This window comes from Lissotriton helveticus, chromosome 6 (assembly GCF_964261635.1).
Source record: "Lissotriton helveticus chromosome 6, aLisHel1.1, whole genome shotgun sequence".
In the NCBI taxonomy this organism is placed as follows: Eukaryota; Metazoa; Chordata; class Amphibia; order Caudata; family Salamandridae; genus Lissotriton; species Lissotriton helveticus.
The window spans coordinates 1,915,305,103-1,915,318,664 of NC_136067.1; the positions used below are offsets into that span (position 1 = coordinate 1,915,305,103).

The 13,562-nt window shown below is 44.9% G+C and overlaps 1 protein-coding gene across 1 annotated transcript in view; it reads left to right on the forward strand.

Moving 5' to 3' along the window:
- LOC144762934 (xanthine dehydrogenase/oxidase-like) overlaps positions 1–13,562 on the forward strand; it is a 575,825-nt gene that overhangs the window by 86,781 nt on the left and 475,482 nt on the right. The window contains exons 6-7 of the mRNA XM_078648235.1: positions 470–531; positions 5,987–6,058. Of these exons, the coding sequence (XP_078504361.1) occupies positions 470–531; positions 5,987–6,058 (134 nt within the window). The remainder of the gene's footprint in view (positions 1–469; positions 532–5,986; positions 6,059–13,562) is intronic.

A 13,562-nucleotide genomic window follows, 5' to 3' on the forward strand; every position in this document is an offset into this window, starting at 1 on the left:
CCACTATGCTTGTTAGTGGGACTTTGCCAGTCTATAGTAAGATCCTATTCAAACTCTCTGAGTCTGATTCCTAAAAGTATTTTCACATTGCTGCACACACAAAAATGTGATTGACAATGAGATATTCCTGGTCTAAGGATTCTGGAATGGTGGGATTTTGTCATCTGAAAGGGGTTTTCTAACACGAAAGTTGCATCTTAATGCCTCATTTATGTCTGTATAAATAGTCATACATGAGATTAGTTCAGGAAATCTACGACTGTCATAGATTGTTTCTGTTTCCCAACCGCACTCGAAGAATACTGTGAGTGTTCCTAAAAAATCTGAAATTTGCTCCAAACAGCAGGAAGGTTACAGGAGTACATTCCGGATCATTGAATTTTGTGTAAATGAAGCCATGTGATTTCTCTGATAGAGTGAGCTTCATTCTGATATTTTCTGCTGAATGCATTGTTTTCTGTGCACACAGGAAACCTGTGCCGCTGCACAGGATATAGACCCATTCTTGAAGGTTACAGGACATTTGCAAAGGTAAGTGTATCAATAAACACATGTAGAGAGATGTGCCTGTGTTTGTGTGTGTGTGCATATGTGCTGAGATTAAAAACCAAAATAATAGAACACTTTTAATGCATGGTGTAGCAATTTGGTATAAATTGCAGCACAATCTCGCGTTCATGTTTCCCATGCTGAGAGGAGATTGGTCCATATATTTTTTTTGTCCAGTTAGGCCATGTTTTTTCATGCAACTAAATAGGATAAGTTTGACGTAAAACATTGTGAAGATGAGTTCTTGAAGCCAAATCCAACCGACTATGACCTCATGAGAACTGTACCATTACTTCTTATTTTAACTCAGAGGGTCACTCTATAATACTGTCAATTACTTTTAAGGGGACACCTTTGGGAAAAGCAGCAAAGCCCCGGATCTGAAAGTTAAACCCCCCCCCCCCCAACAATCTAAGGAATAAATGCACCCTTCTGCTCGAGTGAGAATTTGAGCATGCAACTTGACAGTCGTATACCTTTTCTGTTTTTTTGTTCTTGCCTCTTGCTGCATGCGAACCCGCGAGATATTGTGCACAACAAGGGGCTTTCAGCCCGCCCTTTGCTTAGCATTCATTAGCTTCTTTTTCACTCTTGTTTGCTGCCTTCTATTTGGCCAGCCCGTGCTGGCTTCACTTCCTCTTCTTTTGGTTGGAGTTTGGCCCGAGTACTGATTGCTTCAGTGTTATTGCTGTCCTTCCGTTGATAGTGCTGTGATTGAGGCACTACTTTTATTCATTTATCTTCCTTGTCGTCCTTGATGAACCTCTTGGCATTTATAACTATGTTTTATTATGCCACACACACACTTCGAAGAAGCCTTTTTCTCCTTTTTCAGCATGTTATCTGCTTTTATTGTCACAACAGATGTTATCTTCTTCCAAATGTATTTTCACTAAGACTTGGACATGGGCTCAATGGCTTTTTTTGTTTGGTGGAGTTTTATAAAGCACAAAGTAGACCCAGAGGTATCAGAGAGCTTTACATGAGCACCAGTTACGTTACAGATGGACACATTCATTTTTTTTGGGACACGGGGAGATTACGTGATTTGCCCAGATCACAGAATGTTGAGCGTCCTTGCCGAGACTCGTACCCAGTTCCCCAGCTCCCCAGCTCCAAGGTCAACAACCTAGCCGTTAGGCCAGGCTTTCCTTGCGTGATAGGATTTTATGCCAAATGTTATATATTTTTTTCCACGCATGGGAAGATTAACTGATTTGCTCAGAAATCCTTTGTTCATGCTATACAGCATGGGCATTGCCAATTTTGGCAATGACTTGTAGCCATGCTGTATAACTGGGTGTCTGCTTTGCAGCTTGGCTACAAATAATATTAAAGAAAAGGACTATGATGCATCCAGCGCTAATGCACTTTTGTTACAAGTTCTGAAGAGAATATTGGTTTTATATACTTTCAGAAAGAGACGTGTTAGGTGGTCTGACATTAGACAGCCATTAGCATCAATAACCAGTTCGAATGATGGGTATTCACTGCTCACACATAAGACCAGTAAATATTGAGGTTTGTTTTCACTTCTCTTTTGTGGGAGCAATCAATAATTGGGTTGTATAGCCAATGCTTTAATGTACATTGATCCTCTGATGATGGCCCTCGCTAATTCCTGCCTTCTCTGGACATCATTTAGGTGTCGCCAGGGGTCGCAACTGTCAGGATTACGCAGCAGGAAGATCTGGCTCAGATCCTTGGCTGCAAATCAGTTCCCTGTAGGTCCCTTGCCCCCCTAAATTATGGAAAGAGTTGGCTCACTCGCTCATCAAGGTATTGATCCACATTTAGAATACTTCCCTTGCATCTGACATTTTCCCTGACATGTGGAAACGGATGTATGACGTTACAACGCATACTTTTACCACGCCTACCATTACCACGCAATTTTTACAACGCAGGATCCATTACAACGAAGTACCATTACCACGCATGTATTTACAACGCATATACCTTTACAACGCATACAATTACAACGTAAGTATTGGTAAGTATATAATATTTTTTAAATTTTAATTTAATTAAAATTAATATAATGTAATTTAATTTAATTTTAATTTAATTAATTTAATTTAATTTAATTTAATTTAATTTAATTTAATTAATTAATTTAATTTAATTTAATCAATGTAATTTAATGTAATTTAAATTTAATTATATTTAATTTTTACCCTGTACCCTTTTACCCAAAAACCCAAAACTGACCCTGAACTTTAAAAATACCCCTTTACCCAAAAACCCAAAACTGACCCTGAACCCTAAAAATACCCCTTTACCCAAAAACTCAAAACTGACCCTAAACCCTAAAATACCCCTTTACCCAAAAACCCAAAACTGACCCTGAACCCTAAAAATACCCCTTTAGCCAAAAACCCAAAACTGACCCTGAACCCTAAAAATACCCTTTTACCCAAAAACCCAAAACTGACCCTGAACCCTAAAAATACCCTTTTACCCAAAAACTGAAAACTGACCCTGAACCCTAAAAATACCCTTTTACCCAAAAACTGAAAACTGACCCTGAACCCTAAAAATACCCCTTTACCCAAAAACTGAAAACTGACCCTGAACCCTAAAAATACCCTTTTACCCAAAAACTGAAAACTGACCCTAAACCCTAAAAATACCCCTTTACCCAAAAACCCCAAACTGACCCTGAACCCTAAAAATACCCCTTTACCCAAAAACCCCAAACTGACCCTGAACCCTAAAAATACCCCTTTACCCAAAAACGCAAACTTATAATATTTTTATTAAAATGATATACTTACCAATACTTACGTTGTAATTGTATGCATTGTAAAGGTACATGCGTTGTAAATACATGCGTGGTAATGGTATGCGTTGTAATGGATCCTGCGTTGTAAAAAATGCGTGGTAATGGTAGGTCGTTGTAAAAGTTGCGTGGTAAAGGTTGTATACCTGTGGAAACATGCCATTGTCCTCCCACTCAGGAAAAAACCCAATGGAAAGCCAGGAGATCTGAGCAAATATTGCCCCATCTCATTACTACCAATCCCTGCAAAAATGCTGGAAAAAGTGGTACAGCGACAACTGTTCAACTTTATTGAGGAACATGGCATTCTACACAAAACCCAATCTGGTTTCAGACCCAGTTTCAGTACTGAGACGGCTCTCTTAGAAGTGGCAGAATCGGTAAGAATGTCGGTGGACTCAGGGTCATCAGCAATGCTGGAGCTCCTGGATCTATCCGCGGCATTCGATATGGTAGACCACTCAAGATTGTTGCAAAGATCAAGGACATTGGCTTGAGGGGGGCATTTTTGGCTTGGTTGAAGTTGTTTCTTACAACCCCACGATTTGAAACCCAAGCAGATATGGTGTGGAATTCCTCAGGGGTCAGCACTAGGCCCACTTCTTTTCAACATATATTTGGCCCCATTGGACTCACTCATTGCTAACTGGGGTGTGAAGGCGATCTACGCCGATGACACCCAGTTGGTGTTCTTGTTTAAAGAGCAATCGGATGACGCCGTCAAGTGCTGTAAAGGTTGTCTAAAAGATATTTCCTTTTGGATGAATAATAATAAGTTGAAACTGAAGGCCGAGAAAACTGAAGTGCTGTTCTTTGGAAAAAATTCCCCACCGGACCTATGGTGGCTGCAGAAAATGGGCCCCCTCCCTCCCCAGCAGTTATGGCAAAAAATTTGAGGGTTAAGTGCGAGACTGCTCTCTCTTTTTCTGCACAGATCTGGCAAGTAACATCATCTTGTTTTAGCAAATGAGAAGCCTGCGCAAGTTCCTCCATCTGTTGCCGCCGAGTCATAATACATGCCATAGTGACAGACATAATGGACTCTGCAAATGGCCTCTATGTAGGTCTCTCAGCTTACTTGATTAGAAGATTACAGATGGTGCAAAATGCGGCTGCGAGATTGGTTAGACGAGCACCATTCCGTCATCACATGTCTCCGCACATCAAGGAGCTCCACTGGCTGCCTGTGGCCAGAAACATCGAATTCAAAGCTTTGACATTCGCATTCCGCTCAATACATGGTAAATGCCCGAGCTACCTGAAACAACGTCTTTACAGCTACAAGCAGAATCGATTGCCGAGATCGAACACACAAAACCTATTGTACACTCCACGGTATAGGAAAGCCCAGATTGGTGGCAGATCCTTCACGGTCAAGCCTTCCAAACTTTCAAACTCATTGCCAAATAACCTACGACATATTGACTCAGAGCCACTATTTAGGAGAGCGGTGTAAACGTGGCTATTCAGCTTAGGTTCAAAAGGGGGTGGTGATGGACGGAGCATCTGAACCAATCAGACACTCACACCCAGTCAAAAGATCTGGGTTTAATCCATCACCGTTCTTTAGCCCACTCTGCCACCCCAGTTCAGACATGGCTATATGCAAATCAGTCTGACCCTGTGCCTCATGGGAACAGTCCAGCCCGAACTGCCAAGCCATGTCTTCCCTGGACCGGAAACAAGCTTAGGTTAACATGCTTAGGTTTCTTGCTGATCTGACCTCCATGCCTGCCACTTATTGCTATGGCGCCGGGACACCTCTGTTTGAGGTAGCTGTTCGCTCTCTACAAATGTCAGTATTATTATTATTATTATTATTATTGTTATTAACTTAGAGGCAATGTGTAAAGTATATCAACCTTCATTCATGCACCACTCACCTTGCACAGAGAGCAGTAACACCATTCTCCCTGCACTCAGACACTGCTTCCACACCTCTTATTATTAATCCAATAGGATAAACATAATGCATTTACCAATGCCTGTTTTCTCTGTCTCCTTCACTGAACTTGGCTCCCTTAGTAGCCCTTGATCACCACCTATCAGCCCTGTCCTGCTGATGTAAAACTAGTAAACATTAAGTGGGTCCCTGATTACCAGGCCATAGGGTACAGTGGTTATCCCCACTTAACCTGCTAAAGCGCAAGGTTGACGACACCACTGATTCAAAGGAAACTCTAGAAGCAGTCCCAGGAATCGTTAACAGCAGTAATTCTGGACTTACTTTTTCATTTAAATCTTCCTGCAATGGCAGAGCATTTTTTCTCATATCTAAATGTAACAAAAGTCAATTTATGAACTTTGAATTCTCCACCCCAAGCCCAATCATGCTTGATATGTCTTTTTTCAAAAGGGAAAGATGTTTCCCCACAAAGAAACTCCTTCCTTACATCACCACCAGTGGTGAGGGTAGTCTCAACTGCATACCTCTCCATGTACAGGTTTATTGAAAGTCAAATGTGAAGGATTCCTACAACATCTGGGAGGAGCAAAAGTGTTTCTCGAATCAGAAATAATCATACAGTTATTATTATTATTCCCACCCAGAGCAATTCATTTAAGTTTATTTGGAGTACAGATCATGATGCTATACATGTTGTGCCTAAACATATACAACATGGTACTTAACTAGAACTTCCTTTTTTCCAACAGGACAGTGGTAAATGCTGTGGAATGAGGGGCAAGGATCAAGGCTGCTGTATGATGATAAATGAAAACAATGCTGTAAGTGTGACAAGGCGCGTTGCCATATCCTTTACATTACTCTTTGATGTCTGTCCAGTAACACACAGACCGATTATCAAAACATTTTATATGTGTGACTTTTGTAGTACTCTTGGCTCGCTACTGGATTCCATGACTAACCAATGGTCCATCAGGCATTCTCTTCAATAGAGGAGTAAGTCAGGAGTAAGTCAGCGCACCGTCTTTTCGAATCTGGCCCATGGTTTTATTATGGCATATAAAAGCTACTATTTGGGGGACAGTTGTCAAAAAAACTACTATGGCTCAGTTCACTAGAAATGACTATTAGTAGGTAAAGCTTACTTTTTAAGTACTTCAGGCTTACTTCTGAATTCCAAGAGTAATCCAAGAATAAGCCATGGATTAATCCAGTATCACTCCTGGTTTACAAAAGTAAGCCAGGAGTATTCTAAGTGTAATTCTAATCAAGTGTAGAACAGATGGTGAACAACACTATAGTGCAGGTGTACTGCACTCTTCGTAGTGCTACGAAGAATGTGTGCGGATTTACTTTGTTGTTGTTCATAAACAATGCAGATAGTTGTGGAAACTTTATGGATGGGCTTTAAGTGGGATGAAAAAAGTGGAGGGTCTCTAAAGCGGAGTGGCCTATGTAGATTTAGGTGAGGCTTAAACATGTAAACTACATATCTGTGATTACTATAGTGTGATAACCAACCTGTGTTTTGGTGCCTCTCTGAGCTTTTGGTTATTGCATCCAGATACAATAACACAGCAATTGATGTGCTCCTAAAACCAGCCACGGCTATTGTCATGGGTTGTCTGCATGTGCTCTACAGAGAAGCCAAAGATTGGATGAGCACGTATTCCGAACAACTTTTTAACACACTACAGGCCCTGCAAGAAACTCGCACTACCTTCAATATTAAGTCCAGAGCTCTTAGTCGTGGCCAGTTATAAACACCTGGAGGCAACACCGTTCAAAGCATGCACTATACGAGAGTACTATGCTGAACATTAAAAAATATGCAAAAACACAGCATTCTGGGAACAGCTAACTCTCTAGTGCACTGCAAAATTCAGTCAAACATGAAATATAAATGGGAGCATACCTCCACCTGCGCCTCCTCCTCTGCCTCCACCACCACCACCACATCCTCCTCCACCTCAGCCGCCTGTGCTGGTGGTTCCGGCAGCGCCCAGAAGGCCGAGATCTCGTTCCCGCACGAGGCATTGCTCTTGCAGCTGGCACAGATCTTCTACCAGATCTCGCCATCGTCACCGCCAGGATAGGTCACGTTCCAGGTACACTAGGGACACGGACTCCTCTAGTGGTGGAAGATATTCACCAACCTTGTCAGATTCTCCGCCTATGAGGGTGTCCCCTGTTGGCGAAATTGCCACGTTTCAAGAGGTGTTGTTAAGGGGAGCGGCAAAACTGGCTATCACACTATTGGGGCCTGCCTCTTCCACGTCTGTGATCTTCGAGACACTACAACTGAAGCAACTCTCTCGTCCTCTGCTTCCCTTAGTGCCCGGTGTGGAGGAACCGGCTATGGAACAGTTCCTAACGCCTGCCTCAGTGAAGTCTGCTCCATCACGACTTCAAAAGAAGTACAGGCCCCCGGACTCGGACCCGGCATTCTTTCGGGCAGATCCTCCTCCAGTTTTGGTCATAGTGGAGGTGGCAAAGAAGCAGCACTCTACGGCCCCATCATCTACTGTTCCACCTGATAAAGAAAGCCGCAGACTTGATTCGGCAGGGAGAAAAGTCTGCAGCATGACAGCCACTTCAATGAAGGCACCAAGCTCGACTGCTCTCTTGGGCCGATTTGACCGCTCTCTGTGGGAGTCTCTCCAAAAGTTTGGTGAACTCCTCCCTAGGGATATGCGTGAAGGCTTTCAGGAGGTTCTTAATAAGGGTCTACAGTCAGATCATCAGTGCGGCTGTGGACACCTCTCTCGTGGCAGCCCATGGATATTGTCATGGTGTGACCCTGCGGCACCACTCATGGTTGCGGCTTACCTCCCTGAAACCGGAGGCCCAGCAAAGGATTGCTAACCTGCCCTTTTCAGGTTCCACTCTCTTCGGTGTCCATATGGATGAGGAAACGGCTCGCATGAAGGCGGAGGTTGGGACTCTCAAGGCTGTTGGCTTGGAGAAGCCTCAAGAACAACATAAGACTTTCCATCCCTACCAACGATGCTATTCTTCCCAGCAGGGTCGTCAGGCTGGACAGCAGCAGCAGCAGTTTCAGCGGCAGCCCTTTCAGAGGCGTTAAAGGGACAGAGGCAACCATCAGTCCACATCAGGGAACAAGGGCCTGGCTGGATCTAAGCCCTGAGGGATTACTTCCCCCTCTTCTGTTACCCACTCTGGTGGGGGGAAGCATTCAAAACTACCTGGCAGAGTGGAGAAAAATAACTCAGGACAAGTGGGTTCTGAATATTGTTTGCAATGGATACAGTCTACGTTTCGTCAGCCCTCCTCCAGCTATTCCACCAGTTCATTCACAGTACCTGTTGCGCGAACTCCAAGTGGAGGCCGATACTCTGTTAAAAAAAAAGGGCGATAGAGCCTGTTCCTCCTTCTCAAAGGAGAAACGGTCTATACTCCAGGTTCTTTCTTGCGTGCAAAAAGGACAAAAACGAGTTCAGGCCCATCCTGGATTTGTGGCAAGAAAACAAATGGATTTGCAGTGAAAAGTTCTTCATGCTGTCCCTGCACCAGATTTATCCTCAGTTGCATCAACGGGACTGGCTGTGCGCCATAGATCTGCAAGACGCGTACTTCCATATACCCATTGCAAGGTAACATCAGAAATTCCTGCGGTTCCTTGTCGGCACGAATCATTACCAGTATTCAGTGCTTCCGTTTAGACTGAAGTATGCGCCCAGGACTTTTTCAAAGTGCATGGCGGTGGTTGCAGCACACTTAAGGAAGAACAAGGTGTTTGTTTATCCATACCTGGACGACTGGTTGATCAAAGCCTCCACGTTCCAGGAAGCGCAGCTACATTTCAACAGGACGGCCGTTCTGTTGAGCCAGGTGGGTCTCCACATCAACATGTCAAAGTCTGTCCCGACACCTGTTCAGTGTCCGCAGTACCTGAGAGCCTCCATCGATACACTCAAGGCAAGCGTGTGTCCTTCGGAGGAGCGACACTTATCGATCCTTTGGAAGGCTCAGACTCTCATGTCCGTTGCCTCTACGACGGTGAGGACGGTGTCCTCTCTCCTGGGGTCGATGGCCTCTTGTATCTTTCTCACTCCTCATGCACGACTCCATATGAGGCCGCTGCAGGAATGTCTGGAGGATCAGTGGGACCACAAGCGAGGGAGCTGGGAGGACAGGTTCCAACTGTCTCAACACGCTCTACAATCCCTGAAGTGGTGGTGCTCACCAGTGAATCTCCTCAAAGGGATTCCATTCCACAAGGAGATACCGACTCAGACCATTGTGACAGATGTGTCTCTCCTGGGCTGGGGTGCGCATTCGGACCAACTTCAGATACAAGGCACCTGGTCTCAGACAGAATCCACGTATCACATACATTTTCTGGAACTCAGAGCGGTTCATCTGGCGCTGAAAGCCTTCCAGCCGTCCTTTCGGACCAGTTCCCTGCTTGTACCGATGGGCAACTCAACAACAATATATGACCTCAACAAGCAGGGGGGCTCGAGATCGCGCACATTGTCTCTGGAACTGGCTGTTGGCCAGGGGACTGACGATAACGGCGACCCATCTGCCAGGTGTGCAGAATGCTCAGGCAGACACTCTCAGCAGGCTCCTTCAAGAAAATCATGAATGGGTCTAAAACAACGAGGTACTAAGAGACATCTTCGCAAGATGGGGCACTCCAGACATCGATCTGTTTGCCACCGTAGAAAACAGCAAATGCAGAGACTTCACCTCCAGGTTTTACCAACCGGGGATGCTGGGGAATGCACTGTGGATCAACTGGTCGAACAGCTTTCTCTACGCTTTTCCACCCATTCCCCTGATCCCAGCAGGTTGATCAAGCTGTCCCAGTCCAGGGCCAGGATGATCCTCATTGCACCGGAATGGCCTCGGCAGTGGTGGTTCACCGACCTCCTACACCGGTCTCTCCTGCCGCATCTTCGGCTTCCGTGTGGGCAGGACCTTGTCATGAAGTTCGGAGGGCAGATGGTGCATCCCAACCTCTCGTCGTTGAGTTTGGCAGTATGGCTCCCGAGCTAGTGCAGTATGGACATTTAAATATGCCTCAGAACTGCATGGAGATATTGAAAGAGGCAAAAAGACTGTCTACAAGGACTTCCTACGTATACAAATGGAAGAGATTCTGCATATGGTGCACGACTAAGGGTGCAGACCCTACATCCTGCAAGGAGGACGTCATCCTCCCGTACTTACTGCATTTGGCTCAATCTGGCATTAACTTTCATTCCATTAAGGTTCACCTAGCAGCTTTAACTGTGTATAGGAAATGCCCTTCACAAACTTCCTCTTTCCAAATCCCAGTCATCAAAGATTTTCTGGAAGGTTTGAAGAAGGTGTTTCCTCCCATTAGTCGTCCTTCACCTCCGTGGAAGCTTAATGTGGTGCTGTCTAGACAAATGAAGGAGCCTTTTGAGCCTATTTATAAGGCTTCTCTACAGTATCTAGCCTGGAAGGCAGCTTTCCTTGTGGTTATAACATCGGCTCACAGGGTGAGTGAGATTCAGGCTCTCTGCTGCCAAGAGCCCTATACGGTATTTCATGCATCTAAGGTAGTGATGAGAACTCACCCAAAGTTCCTTCCTAAAGTGGTGTCAGATTCCCATGTGAATCAAGCGATCACTTTGCCCACGTTTTTTCAGAATCCTTCCTCTCCGGCGGAGCGTTCCCTTCATTCCCTTGATGTGAGAAGGGTGTTGAAATTTTACTTAGATAAGACCAAGGAGATTCGTAGATCGGATCAATTATTTGTTAAATATGGATCAGTCAGGACTGGTCTTGCCACCTCTAAACAGTCCATCTCTAGGTGGATTGTGTCCTGTATTCAATTGTGTTACTGTAAAGCTAACAAGACTCTAGGGGGTAAGCCTTGGGCTCACTCTACCAGAGGCAAAGCTGCTACTGCGGCTTTACTGCGTAATGTCCCAATTGCAGACATCTGTAGGGCTGCCACTTGGAAGACAGTCCATACCTTTGATAAACTCTACTGCCTGGACTCTGATGCCAGGGAAGATGCTCAGGTTGGGCAGGCTTCGCTGAGAAATGTATTTGCACAGTAGTGGTTCACTCTGTTTCTTCCACCGCTGAGTTTGGTTTGCTTGGGATGGGTTTGCCATTCTATTCACATGATTATGCCTATCAACGGAGATCCCCTAACACAGAAGGAGTAGTTTCTTACCTGTAACTCCAGTTTTGTAGTAGGGGTATCTCTGTTATAGTCATAAGCAACCTGCCCGCCTCCCTGGTAGATGAAACGTTCATATCCTGAATGCTACAGGCCTGGCTTCATACACCTTCAAAAACTCTTAAATTTGTACTTCTGCAAGACCTACCTCGCCCATAGAATAACATTGGATTACCTTATTGCATTTAATACGTGATTACTTTAAATTAGTAGCAAATAGGAATATTGAGTTTGGTGTCTAAAGAATTGTAATTTAAAAACCTCTTTAATGGTGAAGTCAGATTTGAAGTCACGATTCTGAAAATGCCACTTTCATAAAGTTGGCATTGTCATGTCCTAACCATTTTATGCCTGCAGCCTGTATCCTGGATCACATAACTAGGTGTAGTTAATCAATCAATTAATCAATCAATCATAACATTTGTAAAGCGTACTACTCACCCGTGAGGGTCTCAAGGTGCTGGGGGCAGGGTGATGCTACTGCTCGAATAGCCAGGTCTTGAGTAGCCTCCTGAAGGGAAGCAGTTAGCCATTGTGTATTACTCCCAGACAGTGAGCCAAAGTGTTGGCATGATGGCCTTTTCTGACTTGATGAGGGTGGAGAAGCTGTCACCTACCACACTTGCACATCACAATGGTTCTGCCTGAGTACACTCACAAAGGGTTTCGCACCAGTCCATTGGACCCCCAGACACGATGGGACCAGGGGAGAGAGACAGGAAATTCCAAAACATCTCTTGGGGTAGAAACCTCCAGAACTTTCTCGTACTTCAAAGCTGGCCCCAAATATATATATTAAACCCTCAGACCCAACTCTTCAGCACACCTTTGAACCGGTGGAAGACTCAGCGAGACTGCTGTGCTGCTCTGCTACAAGACCGACTGCTACTCTGCTGCCCTGCTGCCTGAGTGAAAGGTCTGGACTTGCATCTTGAACCCATGACCACCAGAGTGACTCCAAGGGCTAGTTGACTAGCTGCCTGACCAGAGCCTCAGGGACAGAAAAGGCTCCAACCACCTTAAACCCAGCACCTGGACTTAGTCTGCTGTGGTGTGGCCTCAGTCCTAGCCTGAAGATGCTCTGCCTGCCCAGCTGTGGTCCTGTGGTTGGAACCGACACAGCATGACGCCTCTCCTTGCTCCCCCGATTCAGAATCGCAGCAGCAGGACGCATCTTTGGCACTGAACCTCACATCGCAGCCTGCAGTCACCTTGGATCTGTGTGCAATGCATCTTCAAAGCAGGAATATGCATCGCAAGGCCCTTGTTTTGGCATCCTCGATGACAATGGAGGGCACCTCATAGCAACCTCGCAGCTCCTTGGTACCGAAGCTGCGTGATGCATCCTCGATGTGGGACCTTGAACACTCCACAACCAGGATTTGAGGTACTTTGTTTAGTGGGCCTAACTTGATCACTGCATCTGGCCCAGACTCCTTTGCGGCCGGCATTAACTTGTGAATTTGTCCTGGTCTGGCGGGACCAGATAGCCACAGTTGGCGCTTTGTGCTTCTAAGCAATGGTTTCACATCTGGATTTTTGTCATTTTGGTATCAAATAATACATTGTGCTTCATTTTATTAAATTGGTGTGAGATTTTTCTTGTGTTGCATTTTCACTCTTGTTGTTCGTGTGGTTCATAAATACTGTACACATTGACTCCAAGTTAAGCCTGACTGGTTTTGTGCCAAGCTACCAGAGGTTACGCATCGTTTAATTTGGGGTTTGCTTGTGTTTCACCCTGATATGAATTGTGGTTGCTGGTTGAGTAGGGTTTCACCACTCCCAAACTAGTATATTAAGGCCCTACAGTAATTACTTCAGCTTCTCATGTGTGTGATCTTCAGACACTTTCAGTGTAGCTGTCCTACATCACTTTTTCCCCTGACAAAGTAGTGCTGAGGACTTGGGCGATTGTTTTGCCTAACGTCCTGACTCTTTTGCACATTTAGCAATCCTCACCCTGCCATCATTTTTGCTCACTCATCGGCTGGACCAAAAAAAAGGTTTTACGTTTTTTTATTGTTTTTAACAAAGATCGTCATGTAGAAGATTAGCTTTTTTTGTGGAGTTCTCAGGCATGAAAAAAGGGAAGGCAGTGCAGAAGAGCCGTCGACGGGAATCGTCCTCAACATTTA